General features: G+C 41.3%; 1 protein-coding gene across 4 annotated transcripts in view; it reads right to left on the bottom strand.

Moving 5' to 3' along the window:
* Nucleotides 1-19289, bottom strand: part of nsd2 (nuclear receptor binding SET domain protein 2) — a 153874-nt gene that overhangs the window by 61050 nt on the left and 73535 nt on the right. For all 4 annotated transcript variants that reach the window (XM_060846047.1, XM_060846208.1, XM_060846289.1 and 1 more), the window contains 3 exons: nt 18108-18638; nt 8008-8164; nt 5872-5949 (listed from right to left, as the gene is read on the bottom strand). In XM_060846047.1, coding sequence (XP_060702030.1) covers nt 5872-5949; nt 8008-8164; nt 18108-18638 — 766 coding nt within the window. The remainder of the gene's footprint in view (nt 1-5871; nt 5950-8007; nt 8165-18107; nt 18639-19289) is intronic.

Here is a 19289-nt window from a genome sequence, read left to right as displayed (position 1 = left end):
TCACAGAAGCAAACGGCCATCCTTACTGATCTGATCTGGATATAACTCCTCATGACCAGAGTGGGGATAGGGGGAGCTATAACCTTTCTTCAATAATGGCACCAGCTGTGACTATTAATGATAATATTTCAGCAAGGGGCCCTAGCTTCCCCAAGTTCTGGGAAACACCTGAGCAGATGTGGAGGGTAGAACGGGAGGGATAGCTAGAGAGAGTAACAGAAAGGTGAGGTGGTGATAGGTGAACACAGGTAGTGGGTATGGCCTGGTTGATTAATGGGAAGGATGAATTTGCTTGGTAGCTGGAAAGAAGGCTCAGTAGGTGGAATGGAAAGGAGAAGGCGTGGCTGGAAAGGGAGCCAGTGAATTGCTGGGTAAGTTATTTGAAACTGAAGTGCTCAATGTAAATCCTCCAGACTGTCAGCTGCCCAGTTGGAAGAGAAGGTGTTGCTCCTCCAATTTGCTGTCTGATGCACCACGCTAATGGAGGAGGTTGAGGATTATGATGTCAAAGCAGGAGTGGGAGGGGGGAATGAAGTGAGCGGTGACCCGGGAGGTCAGGATGAAGCTTGGTGAAGAAGCATGGCCAAGCAGTCACCTCGTCTACCATTGGGTCTCAATGATGTAGAGAAGACCACAATCGGGAGCACCAGATGCAGTGAAGTTGGAGGAGATGCAGGTGAACCTCTCACTTGGAAGGACTATTTAGAGCCCTGGATGGAAGTGAGGGAAGTTGTATATGGGCAGATGTAGTATTTCATTTGCGTTCTGGCAGAGCTACTCAGCTCTTGGCCTCATTACAACCTCGGTTCAAACATAAACAAAAGAGCTGAATTCCAGAGGTAGGCCGTGAGTAACAGTCCTTGACATTAAGGTTGTATTCAACCAAGTGTGGCATCAAGAAGCCGTGGAAAAACTGAAATCAATGGGTATTGGAGGCAAACTCTCCGATGGTTGGAATCACACCTGACACAGGGGATGATGGTTGTGATTGTTGGAGAGCAGTTATTTCACCTCCAGGACATGTCTGCAGGAGTTCCTCAGCTCAACCATCTTCTGCGAATTCGATGACGTTCCCGTCATTATAAGGCCAGAAGTGGGGATATTTGTCAATGACTGCACGACATTCAGTACCATTTGGTGAGTCCTCAGATACTGAAGCAGTCCATACTCAAATGCAACAAGATCTGGACAATATCCAGGCTTGGGGTAACACTTGTATCAACCAATATCAGGCTATGAACATCACCAATATGAGACAAGCTAACCACCACCTTTTAACATTTGATGGTGTTACTATCACTGTATTCTCCACAAAAAAAAACATCCTGGAGATGATAGTTGACTAGAAACTCAACTGGACTCATCATGTAAACAGAGTGGTTCCAAGAGCAGGTCTGAGGCTAGGAATACTGTGATGAGCAACTCACCCCCTGACTCCACAGATCCGATGCATCTACAAGGCACACTTGCCACCCGACTAGAAGTACAGCTCCAACAACACTCAAGAAGCAGGACAAAGCACCCCACTTTATTGGTGCTACACACACAAGGATTGACTCCCTCCATCACTGATGCTCAGTAGCAGCAATGTGTCTTATGTACTGCCTACAAGATGCACTGCACAAATTCCCCAAACATCCTCAGACAATACCTTCCAAACCCATAACCATTCCAACCTGGAAGGACAAGAGCAGCAGATATACCACCTTCAACTTCCCCTCCATCATCACTCATCATCCTGACTTGAAAAGAAATCACCGTTCCTTCACTGTCACTGGGTTAAATTCATGAAATTCCCTCTCTAATGGTCAAGCCATAGGAGGTGGACTGCAGTGGTTCCAGAAGGCAGCTGACTGCCATCTTCCCAAGGGCAACTAGGGACAGGTAATAAATGCTAGCCAGCCAGCGACACCCACATCCCACAAAACGATTAGACAAAATCCTGCCATACATAGAACCATTTACCAATTCTTTGTTTCCTGCCAGTCAGCCAATTATTTATCCATACGAATACATTATACCCTACACATGGCTCTTATTGTCCTTTGATGTGGTACTTTCTCAAATGACTTCTGAATATGCAAGTACAGTATGCCTACAGGCTCCTCTATCCACAACATACATTAATCCTTCAAAAGTTAATCGTGGTTAACATGATTTCCATTTGCAAAATCATACTGATTCTTCCCAATTACGCTGAATGTTTCTAAATGTGCATTTAACATATATTTAAACAATGAACTTGAACATCTTCACCATGACAAATGCAAACCTAATTGGCCGATAGTTTCCTACCTCCTTTCTTTGAAAGGGGAAACCTGAAAATACCAGCAAAAGCAAAACTGTTAACTAATATATATTACCAGCAATGGGTCACCTTTTGGAAATTATTCTTTCCTGGGAGCTATAGTCCCAAGCCAGGAACATTGAGCTCAACTTAGAATATATGGCTGGTACCATAGTTTTTTTGTCCAGCTCTTTTCCTGCAAATGTTATGGTTCCTCTGTCAATTTGTGGCCTCTGGCATGGACTTCCAGTCCTGGCGCAGCTGCCTCCTCCCATCACAGACTCCTGGTGTGGTGATGTGACCTCCCGACCTGGCGCAGCAGCCTCGCAGCATGGCCTGTCAGCAGCCCGCCCCCCCCCCACCCCCAAACAGCCTGCTACAGTGACCTCCTGGCATGACGTCCATGGCCCAGCATAGTGGTCTGAAGCCCCATTATGCTCAAGGTGAAGCCCAGAATGTTCTGGAGCCAGGGTCCAGTGCGGACTGGAAACTAGTTGCCAGCTTGGCCTGTTGTTCTCAAAGTTTATTTCTGCGATGCTGGACATTTTATTTCTCTATTGTTTAAAATTTGTAACTAAACAAGCTGTACCTAGGTACATTTGTAACTAAGTTGGGCTGTAAGGCAACGTATAAACTTTTTACTGTACTCACTGAGTATGTGACAACAAAAGCTAATTCTGATTCTCTGAACTGACTATTGTTCAGGTTCAGAGCAATTTGTCCCACAGCAAATATAGGACAGGAAGGAAAGCAGTTCTGTGTGCAACTGCAAATCAGGATGAGAGAGACAGAAGGCAAGAGAACTAAAAGGCTTCATGCACTGAAACATTCATCTCCAAAAGAAACTCAACTGGACTCAGCACATGAACAGAATGGCTCCAACAGCAGGTCAGAGGCTAGGAATACTACGGCAAGTAAATACATCTCTTGACTTCCCAAAGCCTGTCCATCATCTACACGGCACAAGTCAGGAGTGTGATGAAATACTATCCACTTGCTTGGATGGGTGTGGCTCCAATAACACTCAATAAGCTCAATACCATCCAAGACAAAGCAGCCTGCCTAGCAATACATTCACTCCCTCCTCCACTGACACTTGGTAATAGCAGTATGTATTTACAATATGCACTGCAGAAATTCAAAAATCCTTCGACAGCACGTTCCAAACTTACAATCACTTCCATCTAGAATGACGAGGGCAGTAGGTACAAGGGAACACAACCACCTGCAAGTTTTCCTCCAAGCCACTCATCATCCTACTCTGGAAGTATACTGCTGTTCCTTCACCATCACTGCGTCAAAATCCTGGAATGCTATCTCTCAGTTGTGAATTAGACTATTCAGAGTAAAATAGAATATCACAACACATTAGTGCTTAAGAGGAAAAGTTTTAAAAAAAAAACCAGGTACCCAGAAACTAGCACTTCATTGTAACGGAGCTTTGTCGAAGAAAAGTAAGACTTGATGAATGTAATTGCCTTCTATACATCAGTGATACAAATAGTAGAAAGGAATCTAACGTACTCTTGTTCTGCAAAACATTACTAACCCTTAGCGGTCGAGCAGGATTTTCAGGGTCATCAGGTTAACCATATTGGTGGAAATGGACAGTCACTGTTTTAAGAGTCTTGGGAGAAAAGCTGTCTTGAGATGGGCACTCAGTGACAGACCAGGATACAATGCTGAGGGCATGCTTACAGACGTTAAATATCTGCTAATGATAAGTTTGGCAGGGAAAACACAACTATTAGCGTGGCACATAGAGGGATTTTCCATCTGCCACATTCCTCACCCCCTCTCACCAAAGCTCCCGCAACTCCCTTCTCTTCCTCAACTCCAATGGTGAGCTGGCAGCTCTATTTATTTTAACGGAAGTGGCCCGTTAATTATCAGCCATTCCCGTCAGGGTGCAAGTGCACTTACCACTCTAAATTGAATAAAAAGCCTATCTCCATGACAATGAAGAGGATGACACAATGAAAATTCAGATGAGTAACTCTTCACCAGTAAGGCGTTCAACAAGGTTCCCCATGGGAGACTGATGAGCAAGGATAGATCACATGGAATACAGGGAGAACTAGCCATTTGGAAACAGAACTGGCTCAAAGGTAGAAGACAGAGGGTGGTGGTGGAGGTTGTTTTTCAGACTGGAGCCTGTGACCAGTGGAGTGCCACAAGGATCGGTGCTGGGCCCTCTACCTTTTGTCATTTATACAAATGATTTGAATGCAGACATAAGAGATACAGTTAGTAAGTTTGCAGATGACACCAAAATTGGAGGTGTAGTGGACAGTGAAGAGGGTTACTCCGATTACACCAGGATTTGGACCAGATGGGCCGATGAGAAGGGCAGTGGCAGATGGAATTTAATTCAGATAAATGCGAGGTGCTGCATTTTGGGAAAACAAATCTTAACAGGACTTATACACTTCATGGTAAGGTCCTGGGGAGTGTTGCTGAACAAGAGACCTTGGAGTGCAGGTTCATAGCTCCTTGAAAGTGGAATTGCAGGTAGATAGGATAGTGAAGGCGGCGTTTGGTATGCTTTCCTTTATTGGTCAGAGAATTGAGTACAGGAGTTGGGAGGTCATGTTGCGGCTGTACAGGACATTGGTTAGGCCACTGTTGGAATATTGCGTGCAATTCTGGTCTCCTTCCTATCGGAAAGATGTTGTGAAACTTGAAAGGGTTCAGAAAAGATTTACAAGGATGTTGCCAGGGTTGGAGGATCTGAGCTACAGGGAGAGGCTGAACAGGCTGGGGCTGAGGGGTGACCTCATAGAGGTTTACAAAATTATGAGGGGCATGGATAAGATAAATAGGCAAAGTCTTTTCTCTGGGGTCAGGGAGTCCACAACTGGAGGGCATAGGTTTAGGGTGACAGAGGAAAGACATAAAAGAGACCTAAAGGGCAACTTTTTCACGCAGAGGGTGGTACGTGTATGAAATGAGCTGCCAGAGGATGTGGTGGAGGCTGGTATAATTGCAACATTTAAGAGGCATTTGGATGGGTATATGAATAGGAAGGGTTTGGAGGGATTTGGGCTGGGTGCTGGCAGGTGGGACTAGATTGGGTTGGGATATCTGGTCAGCATGGACAGGTTGGACCAAAGGGTCTGTTTCCATGCTGTACATCTCTATGACTCTATGACCTGAGGTCAGGTCTAAGGCATGGAAATAAATGGAATTCCATTTCCTGTTTGAAAGCAAAAACTCAGCTCCCCAAATTACTTTCAACGCAGTACCTTTGAAGCTTGCTTCTAAATTGGAGTTTGGGCTTCAGGTTGATAGTATTCCTTCCATGCACTTCATTCCCTCTCTACGTGATAAACAGTTGAACATACTGCTAATTGGTCCTCAAGCCCTATATCACTCTGAAGTACAAAAAAAATTAAAGTCATGTGGTCCTGAATCATGCTCTCCCCATCTGACAGCATTCCCATAATTGAACCAGCAACTAATATTTCATTACGCGGAAAGCTCAGAAAGAAGTGAAAGCGCAACATCAACTTTAAAACATACAGCAGAGTCAATAAAGCTACATGCAAATCAAATAACTGTAGCAAGGGTTTCCTTTGACCTACCACTAGATCTAGTTGTTCTTTTTGGAGAATCTTGTAGAACCTTGCGTCTGGTTGGCCCAGGAGAACTAGTTGAAAAACCTAGTGGAATAGTATGAGAAAAGAGAAATATCCTGAACTAAATACAAACATTCTGAATTCATACACTGAGCTACACAAGGTCTGGTTAGTGTGCAGATGACACCAAAATTGGAGGTGCAGTGGACAGTGAAGGTTACCTCAGATTACAACGAGATCTTGATCAGATGGGCCAATGGGATGATGAGTGGCAGATGGAATTTAATTTAGATAAATGCGAGGTGCTGCATTTTGGAAAAACAAATCAGAGCACGACTTATATACTTCATGCTACACTCCTAGGGAGTGCTGCTTAACAAAGAGACCTTGGAGTGCAAGTTCATAGTTCCTCGAAAGTAGAGTCGCAGGTACATAGCATAGTGAAGGCAGCATTTGGTATGCTTTCCTTTATTGGCATTGAGTCTTAGCGATGTCAGGCCATGTTGCAGCTGTACAGGACATTGGTTAGGCCACTTTTGGAATATTACGTGCGATTCTGGTCTCCTTCCTATCGAAGGGATGTTGTGAAACCCCAAAGGGTTCAGAAAAGATTTACAAGGATGTTGCCAGGGTTGGAGGATTTGAGCTTTAGGAAGAGGTTAAACAGGCTGGGGTTGTTTTCCCTAGAGTGTCGGAGGCTGAGGGGTGACCTTATAGAGGTTTATATAATCATGAGGGGCATGGATAGGATAAATAGACAAGGTCTTTTCCATGGGGTGGGAAAGTCCAGAACGAGACGGCATAAGTTTAGGGTGAGGGGAAAAAGATATTAAAAGGGACCTAAGGGCAACTTTTTCACACAGATGGTGGCGCATGTATGGAATGAGCTATCAGAGGAAGTGGTGGAGGCTGGTACAATTACAGCATATAAAATGTATTTGAATGGGTTTATGAATAGGAAGAGTTTAGAGGGATATGTGCCAAATGCTGGCAAATGGAACTAGATTAGGTTGGGATATCTGGTCAACAGGGATGAGTTGGACCAAAGGGTCTGTTTGTGTGCTGTACATCTCTGTGACTATCATTCCCCGCCATGATCAACTCCCAATCACTTTATGTTGTGCAAAAAAAAACCGAGACAACAAGTAAAAACATTAGTTATCAGTAGGGTGCAGACAAAATAACTCAACTTTCGTATGATACGTGTCAAAGTAAATTTCATCCTTAATCTGAAATGTACCACAATGCTTGACAGAACAGTCATGAATCAGTCAAGTGAAATTGTGCAGTCCCACGTGCCTGAAACCTAGGGCGTGAAGATTAGACTAGGAAACAAAACAGTTCTTAAGCACTTTCTTTCAGGCATCCAGGACACCCCTTTGGATAGCTAAAGGCCCTGTTGAGATGATCCAGAACGCTGACCTTGAGGTTGCGGTCAAGCTACATTTGGGCTTAGCTACTGTAGAGGAGATTATGCACTGCTTACACACAAAGCCCTTGCAACTGTCCAACTGATAAACAGTTGGTCAGATACATCAAAGCATTCAAGACTTGCTTTTACAAACGAGAGCCGCAGCATGCTGCTGAGGCTGGGTTGCTAAGTACATTCAAGGTGGACATAGATTTTAATCAGCAAGGGAATCAAATATTATAGGAAAAAAGATAGGCAAGTGGAGTTCAGTGTTAACAGATCAGCCACGATCAGAGTGGCAGTATAGATTTGAAAACTTTTCTTAAAAAAAAAGGAACATTCAATCGGATCATGGCTGATATAACACTCCTCAAGTTCACTTTCCTGCCCTTTCCCCTTGTCGATACTTGGCCAGTTGACACGTGGTGGATGGTGGATGGAAATGTGCAGAAGTTGCATCAGGCCATGGGATGTGTTTGCAGTGAAGTCTGGATTAATGCATTACATTTTACTCTTTTATTTTGATTATTGGCCATAGTGCAGAAACCCTGAGACAGGCTTCCTGCTCAGTTCACCTCAGCAACTGGCAGCCAGCTCAACTCTTCCAAAGTCACCTGGGCAACTCCCAAACCAATTGTTACTCCTAAAACCCAACACTTTATATTTGAAACAGTGTCCATCTCTTGCAAAAAGAAATGTCAGAAAGAGTTCAACTGATAGTTTACACTTACCTGAACCCAAAACAGGAGATTTATGCTCAGTTACAGGGGTTACTAGAGAGAACTTAGTATTGTAACGTGCTCTCTGTTTATCACTAAGCATAGCCCATTGAGACTCCAGCAACTCTTCAATCTCCTCAGCAGAAGCATCTGGATGCTCCTCAGCCAGCTGCAAATACAAAAGCATTTCAGAATATTTTATTCTTGCTTGTACACAAAACCATCAATGCAAAGACACCAGAATTTCAATATATCACCACGTTAGCGAGTTTTGAGACGATATGTAGCTCAGGTTGAGGTTCTCGATGTAGGTTTGCTCGCTGACCTGGAAGGTTCATTTTCAGACATTTCGTCACCATACTTGGTAACATCTTCAGCGAGCCTCCGGACGAAGCACTGCTGGCGTTTTCTGTTTTCTATTTATATGTTTGGGTTTCCTTGGGTTAGTGATGTCATTTCTTGTCCTTTTTCTCAGGGGTGGTAGACAGGGTCTAACTCAATGTGTTTGTTGATAGAATTCCAGTTGGAATGCCATGCTTCTAGGAATTTGCATGCATGTCTGTATGGCTTGTCCTAGGATGGATGTGTTGTCCCAGTCAAAGTAGTGTCCTTTCTTATCTGTATGTAAGGATACTAACGGGAGGGGAGTCATGTCATTTTGAGGCTAATTGATGCTTATGTATCCTGGTGGCTAGTTTTCTGCCTGTTTGTCCAATGAATTGTTTGTTGCAGTTCTTGCATGGTATTTTGTAAATTACATTAGTTTTGCTTGTTGTCTGTACAGGGTGTTTCAAGTTCATTAACAGCAGCTAATGAACTTGAAAGGCCCAATATAGCCAACAAGCAAACTAATGTAATTTACAAAATACTGTACAAGAACAGTAACAAAAGACCTGTAACTGCATGAGAATTCCTAGAAGCATGCCACTCCAACCAGAACTCTAACAAACACACTGACTTGCATCTCATTTACCACCCCCTGAGATAAAGAACATCACCACAGGAAATGACATTGCCAATGCAAGGAAACCCAAATATATAAATAGAAAGCAGGAAACACCAGCAGTGCTTCGTCCAGAGGCTCACTGAAGATGTTACCTCGTATAGTGACGAAACGCCTGAAAATGAACCTTCCAGCTCAGTGAGCAAACCTATATCCGTATCACTATGTGCTGCACAGCAACTGCAATACTCAACATAAATTAACAGCCTTGATCATACAATCAGAAGGAAAGGTAAAATGATCAGGCAGCATCATGCAGAGCCATGAACCAAGCTGTCAGCTGATGAATAGCAGCACACCCCAATAGTACCGATACATGAACAAAGTATACAGAACATGAACCAATGTACTCAAACCACAAATTCCTGGTATACAGTCTCCAAACAAAAAGCAGAGAGTGAATTCAGATAGAAAGAATGAAAGAAATAGTTGACAGCACAAATTTTAGTGCAAAATTCAGGTGTAGGGGCATTGTACAAGAACAGCATCAGGTTTATCTGTGATGCTGGCCATGGTTAATCACTGTCGAGAAGAGTGCCCAAGAAATATTCATACTCGTGGTAGTACCGAAATTTCCCAATATGGCTTGATGAGTGGATAACTTAAGAATTGAGAAAAGAACACGATTTTGAATGCTTGAGCAGACATCATAAAAGGCGAAAGTGAGGACTGCAGATGCTGGAGATTAGAGTCAAGATTAGAGTGGTGCTGGAAACGTACAGTAGGTCAGGTAGCATCTGAGGAGCAGAAAAACCGACGTTTCATCAGGAATGATCTCCTGCCTGAAACTTCAATTTTCCTGCTCCTCGAATGCTGCCTGACCTGCTGTGCATTTCCAGCACCACTCTAATCTTGACAAGACATCATAAAAGCAAACTAAAACTGAATTTCTTTGCAGGCATATTTAGTTTACATTACAACAGAGTGACGTGCATTAACATAGGGGAGATGAGGCTGAAAGTATGAATAAACACTTTATTCATTAAGAAATAGAATTAAGAACTCATCTTCAGAAAAGGGGGAATCTTGCAGTTTAGTGCTTAAGTAGAGGGCATATCAGCTCACATTTTGTCTTTCTGCAAATATTTAGACATTTTAGATTTAAAACTGACGGTCAGATTTTAACTCTTTTAAAATTAATTAACTTACACAAACTGGACATCACATCTTTGGGAATTAAAAACTCATTTATACTGAACAATAGATTTATGCCTGAAAGTTCACAAAGAATAACTTTATGTTCTGAAATCATTGTACAGCATTCAGCCAAACTTAGTTGACAAAATTGCAGGGGTCCAGTTCAGAAGCACAACAGACTTACAAACAAATGTAAAATATTGTCATAGGCTTCAACACACATTTAACTGCACCAAAGAAGGAAAACACAAAAGTTTCATTCCCAATTAGTTCACCCAAATATCTTGAATCAAAGAATGAAAATACCTACTAGTCCTTGTTGTACTGAGCGGTCTGATGAGGAATTCTATCACTTTATTGTACAATGTAGGAAACAGCATGAAGAGAAAGGATTATGTACACAATCCAATTCATGATGAGCTGAAGGCATGGAGAACAATGACAAAATGGACAAATTCTGCAATATTAATTTAGGTTTTTCTGTCATGGGATGAAGACATTGCTGGCGGGTCAGTATTTGCTGCCCATCCCTAACTGCTCTCCAATCGAGTGGATGCTAGGCCATTTTAGACAATCAACTCCTGGATTTGGAGTCACTTGGAGGTCAGACCAGGTAAGGATGGTAGATTTTCTTCCGTCAAATGGCACGAGTGAATCAGGCTGGTATTTATCACAAATGACAACAGTAACATGCTTGTTATTAGATTTTATTTTAATGCAAATCTTTTTGCGGAATCAATGCCAAAGTGGGATACAAAGCCATATTCTTAATGTTAGTCTGGAACTATGGAATACTTGCTGTAGCGTCATTACTAGTACACCACTGCCTCCTCTTTAGTTTGATCATTTTTCTTGGCGTTTTTGATAAATAGGATTACTCTCTCAAAACAACTTATTCTAATTTTCTAAGAGGAAAACTTCATCAAAACTGATTCTAATTGCAGAAAGCATCTGATTCCGCAAAATGACATGCCCTGAATTCCCAGATGTCTCCAACACCCAGCAGTAAATCTAATGCAATAGTTTAACCTCAAGGCCCCATTAAAGTATCTTATAATACCTTTCACAAAATCGGGATGTTCCACACGCTGAATCACCAGTGGAGAACTTTTGAACTGAATTCTGACAACTGATTTTGGGCAAATTCGCCTAGAGTTTGATTTTGTCTTCTTCCTTTCTTAACAAGTAGTGCTACAGTCACTAATGGGGTTGCTAAGGACCTCCAACAGTGGTGTTAAGTTGGCAAGGGGACTAAACAGGAAATTAGAGATGCATGCAACAAGGGTAATCACGGATTATTTCAATCCGTAAAAGTATGAGGCAAACTACATTTGCAAAAAGGCTGTGGCAGATGAATTCCAGGAATGTGTGTGTGTTTTGAAGACCAGTAACTTGGGGAATGAGTGACAGAACAGGTTATGTGCATCGAGAAAGAATTGACTAACAACCTTGTTGAGAGTGGTCCTTTAGGAAAAGGAAACCATGATGTCAGAATTCTTCACTGGTATAGAAAATGAATAGCTCAATCTGAACCCAAGGAATCAGAGCTGGGGTTGCAAACGCCTACTATATATTAATAATTTGGAGGAGGCAAGTCAATATGCTGCAGCCAATTAACACAAAAAAGGTGAAAATGCAGGTTGCAAGAAGAATACAAACAGTTGACAGAAATATATTGGTAGGTTAAGTGAATGAGCAAAAAGTTATCAAATAGAGTATAAATGTGATAAAGTGCAAAGTTGCTTTTTTTTGGAAGACAGGACAAAAGAATAGGGGGAAACAAAGGCCTCATAGTATTAGCGCTTGACTATTAATCCAGAAATCCAGGCAATGACTTGGGCATGAATCCCACCATGGCATATGGTGGAATTTGAATTTCCTAACAGTCTGGAACTAAAAGTCTAAAAGGTGACCATGAAACTGTTGTCAATTGTCAAAAAAAACATCTGTTTCGCTCATGTCCTTTAAGGAAGGAAACTGCCATTCTTACCTGTTCTGGCGTACATGTGATTCCAGACCCACAGTGATTGGGTTGACTCTCAACTGCCGTCTGGACAATTACACATAGGCAATCAATGCTGGCTTAGTCAGCAATGCCCAATTCCTCAATGAATTAAAAAAAACAGAAAATTATGTAAATGAGAAAAACCACAGAGACTTGGGGGTAACTGTGCTTGTGACACAAAGTTAGCACACATTCCTGAAACATCAGGAATGCTAATGGAATCTTTGCTCTTATTTCAAGGGAATTGGAATATAAAAGATGGGAAATTTTAACTGTGCAAGGTGCTGATGAGACGGTGTTTGCAGTACAGTGACCGGTTTTAGTCCCCTTATTTAAGTTAAGAATATCAGTTCACTGAAGGCAGTTCAGAGAAGGTTCACTGGCATGATCCCTACAATGGAGGGATTGCCTTTTGAGTAAAAAACAAACAGGTTGGGGTCCACTCATTAGAAAAATGGGATGTGATCTGACTGAAACATACAGTTCTCTTAAGGGGCTTGACAGAGTAAATGTTTCCCCTCATGGGAGAGTCAAGGACCAGAGGGCATTGTCTCAGAATAAAGGGATACCAATTTAAGACTGAGATGACAAGGAATTTCTTTACTCTCATGTCTCTCAACCATCTAGAGTTCCTCTGACTATTTAAGACTGAGATAGATACTTGACCAGTCAGGAAAAGGGCATTAAGGTGGAAGTGAGCAACGATGCATCAGCCATTATTCTATTCAATTGCAGGGCAGTCACTCGGGGCCAAGTGGCCTGCTCCTGTTCCTATTTCTTATGGTCTTAAACCAAAACCAAACGAAACTCAAAGCAAGAGGGCGAGTTGGTTGCAAGAGACTCGGTAACTTCATACATAGGCATGACAGTGGATATTTAATGGCTATTAGTAAGGAACAAATGCAGTGCATGCTGGTTAGTTGTTATCTTTCAAAATTCTGTAGATTCCGGAACCACCCGAGGATATTGGTCACCTTGCCAATTGAAAATGAAGAAATCCAGGGATGACAGACAGTCAGCCAGATCAGGACAGCAACAGGGAAAACGTTGGAGTCCAATTTAACGGACGCAATAACAGGGCAATTCAAAAATACCAAATGGATCAAAGAGTTAGAGTCATACAGCATGGAAACTGACCCTTTGGTCCAAATAGTCCACAATGACCATGTTCCCAAACTAAACTAGTCCCACTTACCTGCGTTTGGGTCCTGTCCCTCCAAACCTTTCCTATTCATGTACTTATCCAATGTCTTTTAAATTTTGTACCTGCATCCACCACTTCTTCTGGTAACTCATTCTACAGGTCGTTCTGCTATAATGCATGTTTTGTTAATGGGAATTCACTATAACATGATTTACAAATTGTGTAAACTTTCTGAAGTCGAACTTTTAAAGAGCGTTGGTTATGTGATTCCGGCCCAATTAGTTTAGATGGCGCTGCTGCTGCAGGATTTTCTTACAACGTGAGGTTGCACAAGAACAGAATTACCGTGTTATAGCAGAACCAAATATATGTAAGAACCATAATATAACAAAGTTGTCCCTCATGTCCTTTTTAAATCTGTCTCCTCTCACATTAAAAAACATGTTCTCTTGTTTTGAACTGCAACCATGCCAGAAAAAAAAACTCTTGGTATTCACCTTATCTATGTCCCTCAAGATTTTATAAACCATTATAAGGTCATCTCTTCATCTCCTACGTTCCAGTGAAAAAAGTGGAAAACTTATTCAGCCTATCTTTATATTCCAAATCCTCTATTTTCAGCAACATTCTGGCAATTTTTTTGTTTTACCTGCTCCTATTTAATAATATACTTCTCACAACATGGCAACCAGAACTGTACACAGTATTCCAGCAGTGGCATCATCAACATCGTCTGTACAACCTCAACGTCACATTCCAATTCCTGCACTCAAAGGTCTGAGCAATGAAGGCAAGCATGTCACCACCCTGTCTACATGTGATGTAAATTTCAAAGAATTATGGACCCGAACCCCTAGGTCTGTATTCTACAAATTCCAAATAAATTTTTCTAATTGGGAGAATAGATTAAGGGGAACCAGTGGATATGGTATACCCAGATATTTAAAAAGCTTTGATAAAGTCCCACGTAAGAGGCTTGTATCCAAAATCAAAGCAAAAGTATTGGTGATTATTCACAACATAGATCAACAATTTGGATGAGAAACCAAACGCAATATTGCGAAGTTGGCCAATGACACAAGACTTCGCAGGATTGAATGATGAGCAAGATATCAAGAGGCCCAGACTGATTTAGACAAGTTGAATGATGGGGTATTTACACAATGACAAAAGGGTTTATGTGAAGTGTTTCACTGAGGTGGGAAAAACAGGATTGCAGACTATTAGTTACATGGTGATAGACTGCGAAATGTTGATACAGAATACATAGGGACTCGCATGGTACTTGTATACCTTGAACACGAGCATGTATATGTTGCGAAAGATCAGAAAAGAATGTTGACCTTTACTGAAAGTGAATTTGAACACAGGAATCTTGCAGCTGTGCAGGGCCTCGGTCAGAACACATTAGGAATATTGTGTGCTATTTTGGTCTCCTTATTAAGAAATATTTGCCATCCAAGGAGAGCAGCAAAAGGTTCACCATTCCAGGGGTGGCAGGTTTGTACAGAGATTGGATTGACCGGGTCTGTATTCAATTCAGTGCAGAAGCAGCGATCTGATTGAAATGTATAAAATTCGAAAAGTGAAACACAAAGGGTACAGGAAAAAAGTTTCCCTAATCAGGTATGCAAAACAAAGGATTACGGTCATAGTTCCCTCTGACCTCCACACATGCATATATGGAATTCAGCAGAGTGATGTGGATGGCAGCATTTACTTCTTGTTTTGGACACTGCTGCTGTATATGGATCTAGAACATTTCTAGCCTATAAGTAGTGATGGAATTCTCTACCACAGAAGTAGAGAATTCCATCACTTATTATAGGCTAGAAATGTAGGTAGTCACTGAATATATCTGAAAAATAAATACGTAGAATCCTAGAAGCTGAAGGTTTAAACAGGTATGAGGAGTGAACAGGAATATGGCTTTGAGGTGGAGGAATGGTCTTAATCATGTGGAAGCGTGGGCTCAAGAGGACCAAACAGCCAATGCTAACATCTACTTTCTTGGTTTCTTTACTCGCTGCTGGGACCATTTCAAAATATAAGGAACTTTGGAAAATCATCGACACCGCATCCACTATCCCCAAAGCAATTCATTTGAAATACTTAGACAATCAGATCCTTGGGATTTTTCTCATGTTAGCACCTCTTTCTCTTCATTACTTTTTTCCTCTCAAGTTAACCATCTTAACTTCTTCATTTATGATTAGCCTCAAGATTATTGTCTATTTCTGTCCTTTATGGTGAAGACAGACACAAACTGTGTTCACAGTTCTATCAATCTGTCATTCACCACCACAAATGTTTCTTCTTCTCTACTTGTTAGGGAAATGTTTACTTTCGCTACTTTCTTCTTTTTTTACAGACTCATAAAAAGCTTCTTCTTATATTGGAACAGGAGTAGGAAACTCAGCCCCTTCACTATTCAATTAAATCATTGCTGATCTGTGGCCTAACTCCATATAGCTGCCCTTTGGATTAGTAAACTTTGCATGGTCAGGAAGGAGAGATCACATAGAGAGTTAGACACAACCTGACTAAGTACGGAGCCAATGTGGGATTTTGGTGCAGAGAGGAAGAGGTGCTTTTTTGCTTGCCTTTTAATTTGGTTCATAGCTTGTAAGATTTTTTAACAGGATAAAATAAAGTCCAGGATCTGGGAGCCAACATGAAAGATTAACATCACAAGCAAACTAAGTTAATTGATTGGTGATATCTACTAATTTGACTATTCTAAGTTACTTTCAGATTGGATCGTAGAGGGAATACTTACAGGCTACAAACTGAAAGACCAGTACAAAATTTTTAAAAATTCAAATTAACAATTAAGCAATTAAAATAGAGGTGCCAGACCAGGCGATTTTGTTCTAAGTGCTTGATGTGGAAGCTGGTGAACGCCACTGTGGTTCATAGTGACCAAATATGCAGCAAGTAACTGTTAAAGAAGGTAGAGAGGCAGAAGATGGGAAATTATGGGCCATTTGCCTACCTCGGTTGTTGGTATGATTTTAGAGACCATTATTCCAGGGTACTTGATGTATACTGCAAAATAAAGGTTAGTCAGCATACCATCATCAAGGGGTAGTCATGCCTGACAAATCTGTTATAATTCTTTGATGTGTTAAAGAGCAAGTTAGACAAGAGGGACAGTAGACATGATTTATTAACATTCCAGGAAACTTTTGACAAGCTGTTGCACAGGAAGCTGCTGATTAAGGAGCATGGATCAAGAATTGACTGACTGGTAGAAGTCAGAGAGTGGGGATAAAGGGATCTTTTTTTCAGGATGGCAGCCTGTGATTACTGGAGTTCCCTGCAGTTCAGTGCTGGGCCATAGCTACTCATGCTGTACACACTGGATGAAAAAACTGAGGGCATTGTTGTGAAGTTTGCAGATGAAAAAAGATAGGAGGGACAAGTTGTGCTGAGAAATCAGGGAGGCTGTAGAAGGAATTTGACAGGCTAGAAGAGTGAGCAAAGGAGTGGCAGATGGAATGCCATATGGGGAAGTGTGAGGTTATGCACTTTGATACAAAGAATAAGCGTCGCAGACTATTTGTTCAACAAGGCAAGGCTTCGAAAATCTGAAGCACAAAAGCACTGGGTAGTCCAAGTTCAGGATTCTCCTAAGGTGAATATGCAGGTTCAGTTGGCAGTTAGGAAGGCAAATGCAGTGTTTGTATTCATTTCGAGAGGGCTAGAATACAAGATCTACTGTTGAGGCTTTGGGCAGACAGCATTTGGAATATGACTAACAGTTTTGGGTTCCTGATGAAGGGTTTATGCCCGAAACGTCAAATTTCCTGTTCCTTGGATGCTGCCTGACCTGCTGCGCTTCTCCAGCGACACATTCTCAGCTAACAGTTTTGGGCCCTGTATTGAAGAAAGCGTGTCCTGGTCTTGGACAACTGCAAATGAGGTTCACAAGACTGACCCCGGAATGAAGAGCTCTCATAAGATGTGGTTGAGGATTCTGGGTCTGTAATTGATGGAGCTTAGAAAGATGAACAGGATCTCATTAAAACTTACAGAATACTGAGAGGCCTGGATAGAGTGGAAATGGAGAAGATATTTCCATCACTCCATGAGACTAAGGCCCAAGGTCACAGCCTCAGAATGAAGGGATAATCCTTTAGAATTGAGATAAGGAGGAATTTCTTTAGCTAGAGGGTGGTGAATCTGTGGAACTCTTGCTGCAGAGAGTTGTGAGCGCCAAGTACATTTAAGATAGAGATAGACTGTACTTGATTAATAAGGGGATGAACGATAACGGAAAGCAGAACAGGTTGGGAAACATTTTAGCCATGCACATGTAGTAGATCAGTCTCGGTGGGCCAAATGGCCTAATTCTATGGTTATATATGACATTTCACCCACACATGCAATTTTAAATGACTAATTATTCCCAACATAATTCAAATAGAAGCAACTTACTACAGTATTTTCTTTTCACCATTAAAGGTATGTGGTGCACTGCAATACCCATGTTACAAAGTGAAATAAAATTTTGTACAATTAATAATCATATTCAGGTTAAGTGATAACAGGAAGTGCATTTTTGTGCAAAATACAAGTTAGTATTCTTTCCAAAATTAATTTTCGGATAACAATGTTTTCTTCACAATTCACCGCATTTCTTGGCAGTCTTTAAACACAGTGCTTAATTAAATTTTTAACACTATTCATTGCATTTTCTGCTACTGCCTACCTATGTTCCACTACCAATGCATAAGTCTGATCTGGAATTCACCAAAAAAAAGTCTGCATACAAGAATTTATCTAATTTGACTTGCCAAGCAAGCTTTTAAAGCACAAACCTCATCTCGATGTTTCTGACAAAAAGCCATGAACTGAGCGAAGGCAGTATCACATTTCCTGGTCCGCTGAGAGGAGGCTCCTTGTTTTCTCTTAGCCACAGGGGAACCAGTACCACTCTCAGAGTCTGATGATCTACAAGATGTCCTGTCAATTGAGTGATCTTGTGCAGAACCATCAAAACAATCTACAGTCCTATTTACACACTGCCTTGCTGGGGTCTTCGGTTCAAATGGCTTTGAACATTGCCTTTTATTTGGTGCACTGCTGTTTCTTTTCCTCCGTCCTTTACTGTCAGCAAGATTTTCCTTGATACTTGGAAATTCTTCAGTTGGCCATTTCCTATCCTCTATAAATTCAACTGGAACCCCAGCCTCCTTTGCAACCTGAGGTGGCAGTAGTGGCCGATCATGATCATACAAAAAGGTGTATTTAGCTTTTCGATCCTCGAGGGTCATTGTCAATGCTTCTTTAGCTTGAGCAATCCCCACATCCCACTGACCACGGATTTTGGCAGGAATTGGTTTTAGGATCTGAAAAACAAAATTATTTCATTCTCAAAAGACACATCATATTGTGAAATGACAAAGAATTTCTTCAGATCGGCTAAGGATGGAATGTGCATCGCTCATTTTAAACAATCTAATATTGTAATGTGAACGATTGCGCATTTAATTCCACAGGCACCTGCAAAGACTTGGAAGCCCTTTTGTTCAAAGAACATATTTCTACATAGAAACAAAATGTTACAGGAATAAACATACTGCAGCAAGAAGCATGTAAACCACAAAGTGTAAATATGAAAAGATTCAGCAAATAATATTCACAAATGGCTCCAGGCATGATTAATTATCATGAACAAAATTAATTCTGAAGCATATTTTGCTTGAAACACAGCAGGGACTTGAATTCAGCTATATGGCACATGGATCATTTTGAAGACTCAATTTAATCTTTCAATTTTATGAGTGATTCATGGAACAAGTTATACTTCGCACACTAAAATGCAATTACAGTTCTCCGTTTACCACAATGGCACATCATGAAAAAAGAAATTAAGATAGATTTTACAGTGTTTCTGAGAATTAGGAATGGAAGATTTCGACGGCAGCAAAACATGAAAGTGAACACGTGGCAAGAAGATAGGAGAAAAACAAAGGAGAAATAAAATGCAAAGAGAAAGG

The sequence above is a fragment of the Hemiscyllium ocellatum genome, chromosome 1 (assembly GCF_020745735.1).
Source record: "Hemiscyllium ocellatum isolate sHemOce1 chromosome 1, sHemOce1.pat.X.cur, whole genome shotgun sequence".
Taxonomy (NCBI): Eukaryota; Metazoa; Chordata; class Chondrichthyes; order Orectolobiformes; family Hemiscylliidae; genus Hemiscyllium; species Hemiscyllium ocellatum.
The sequence above is the reverse complement of the archived record's forward strand: the minus strand, read 5'-3'. Positions and strand labels throughout refer to the sequence as shown.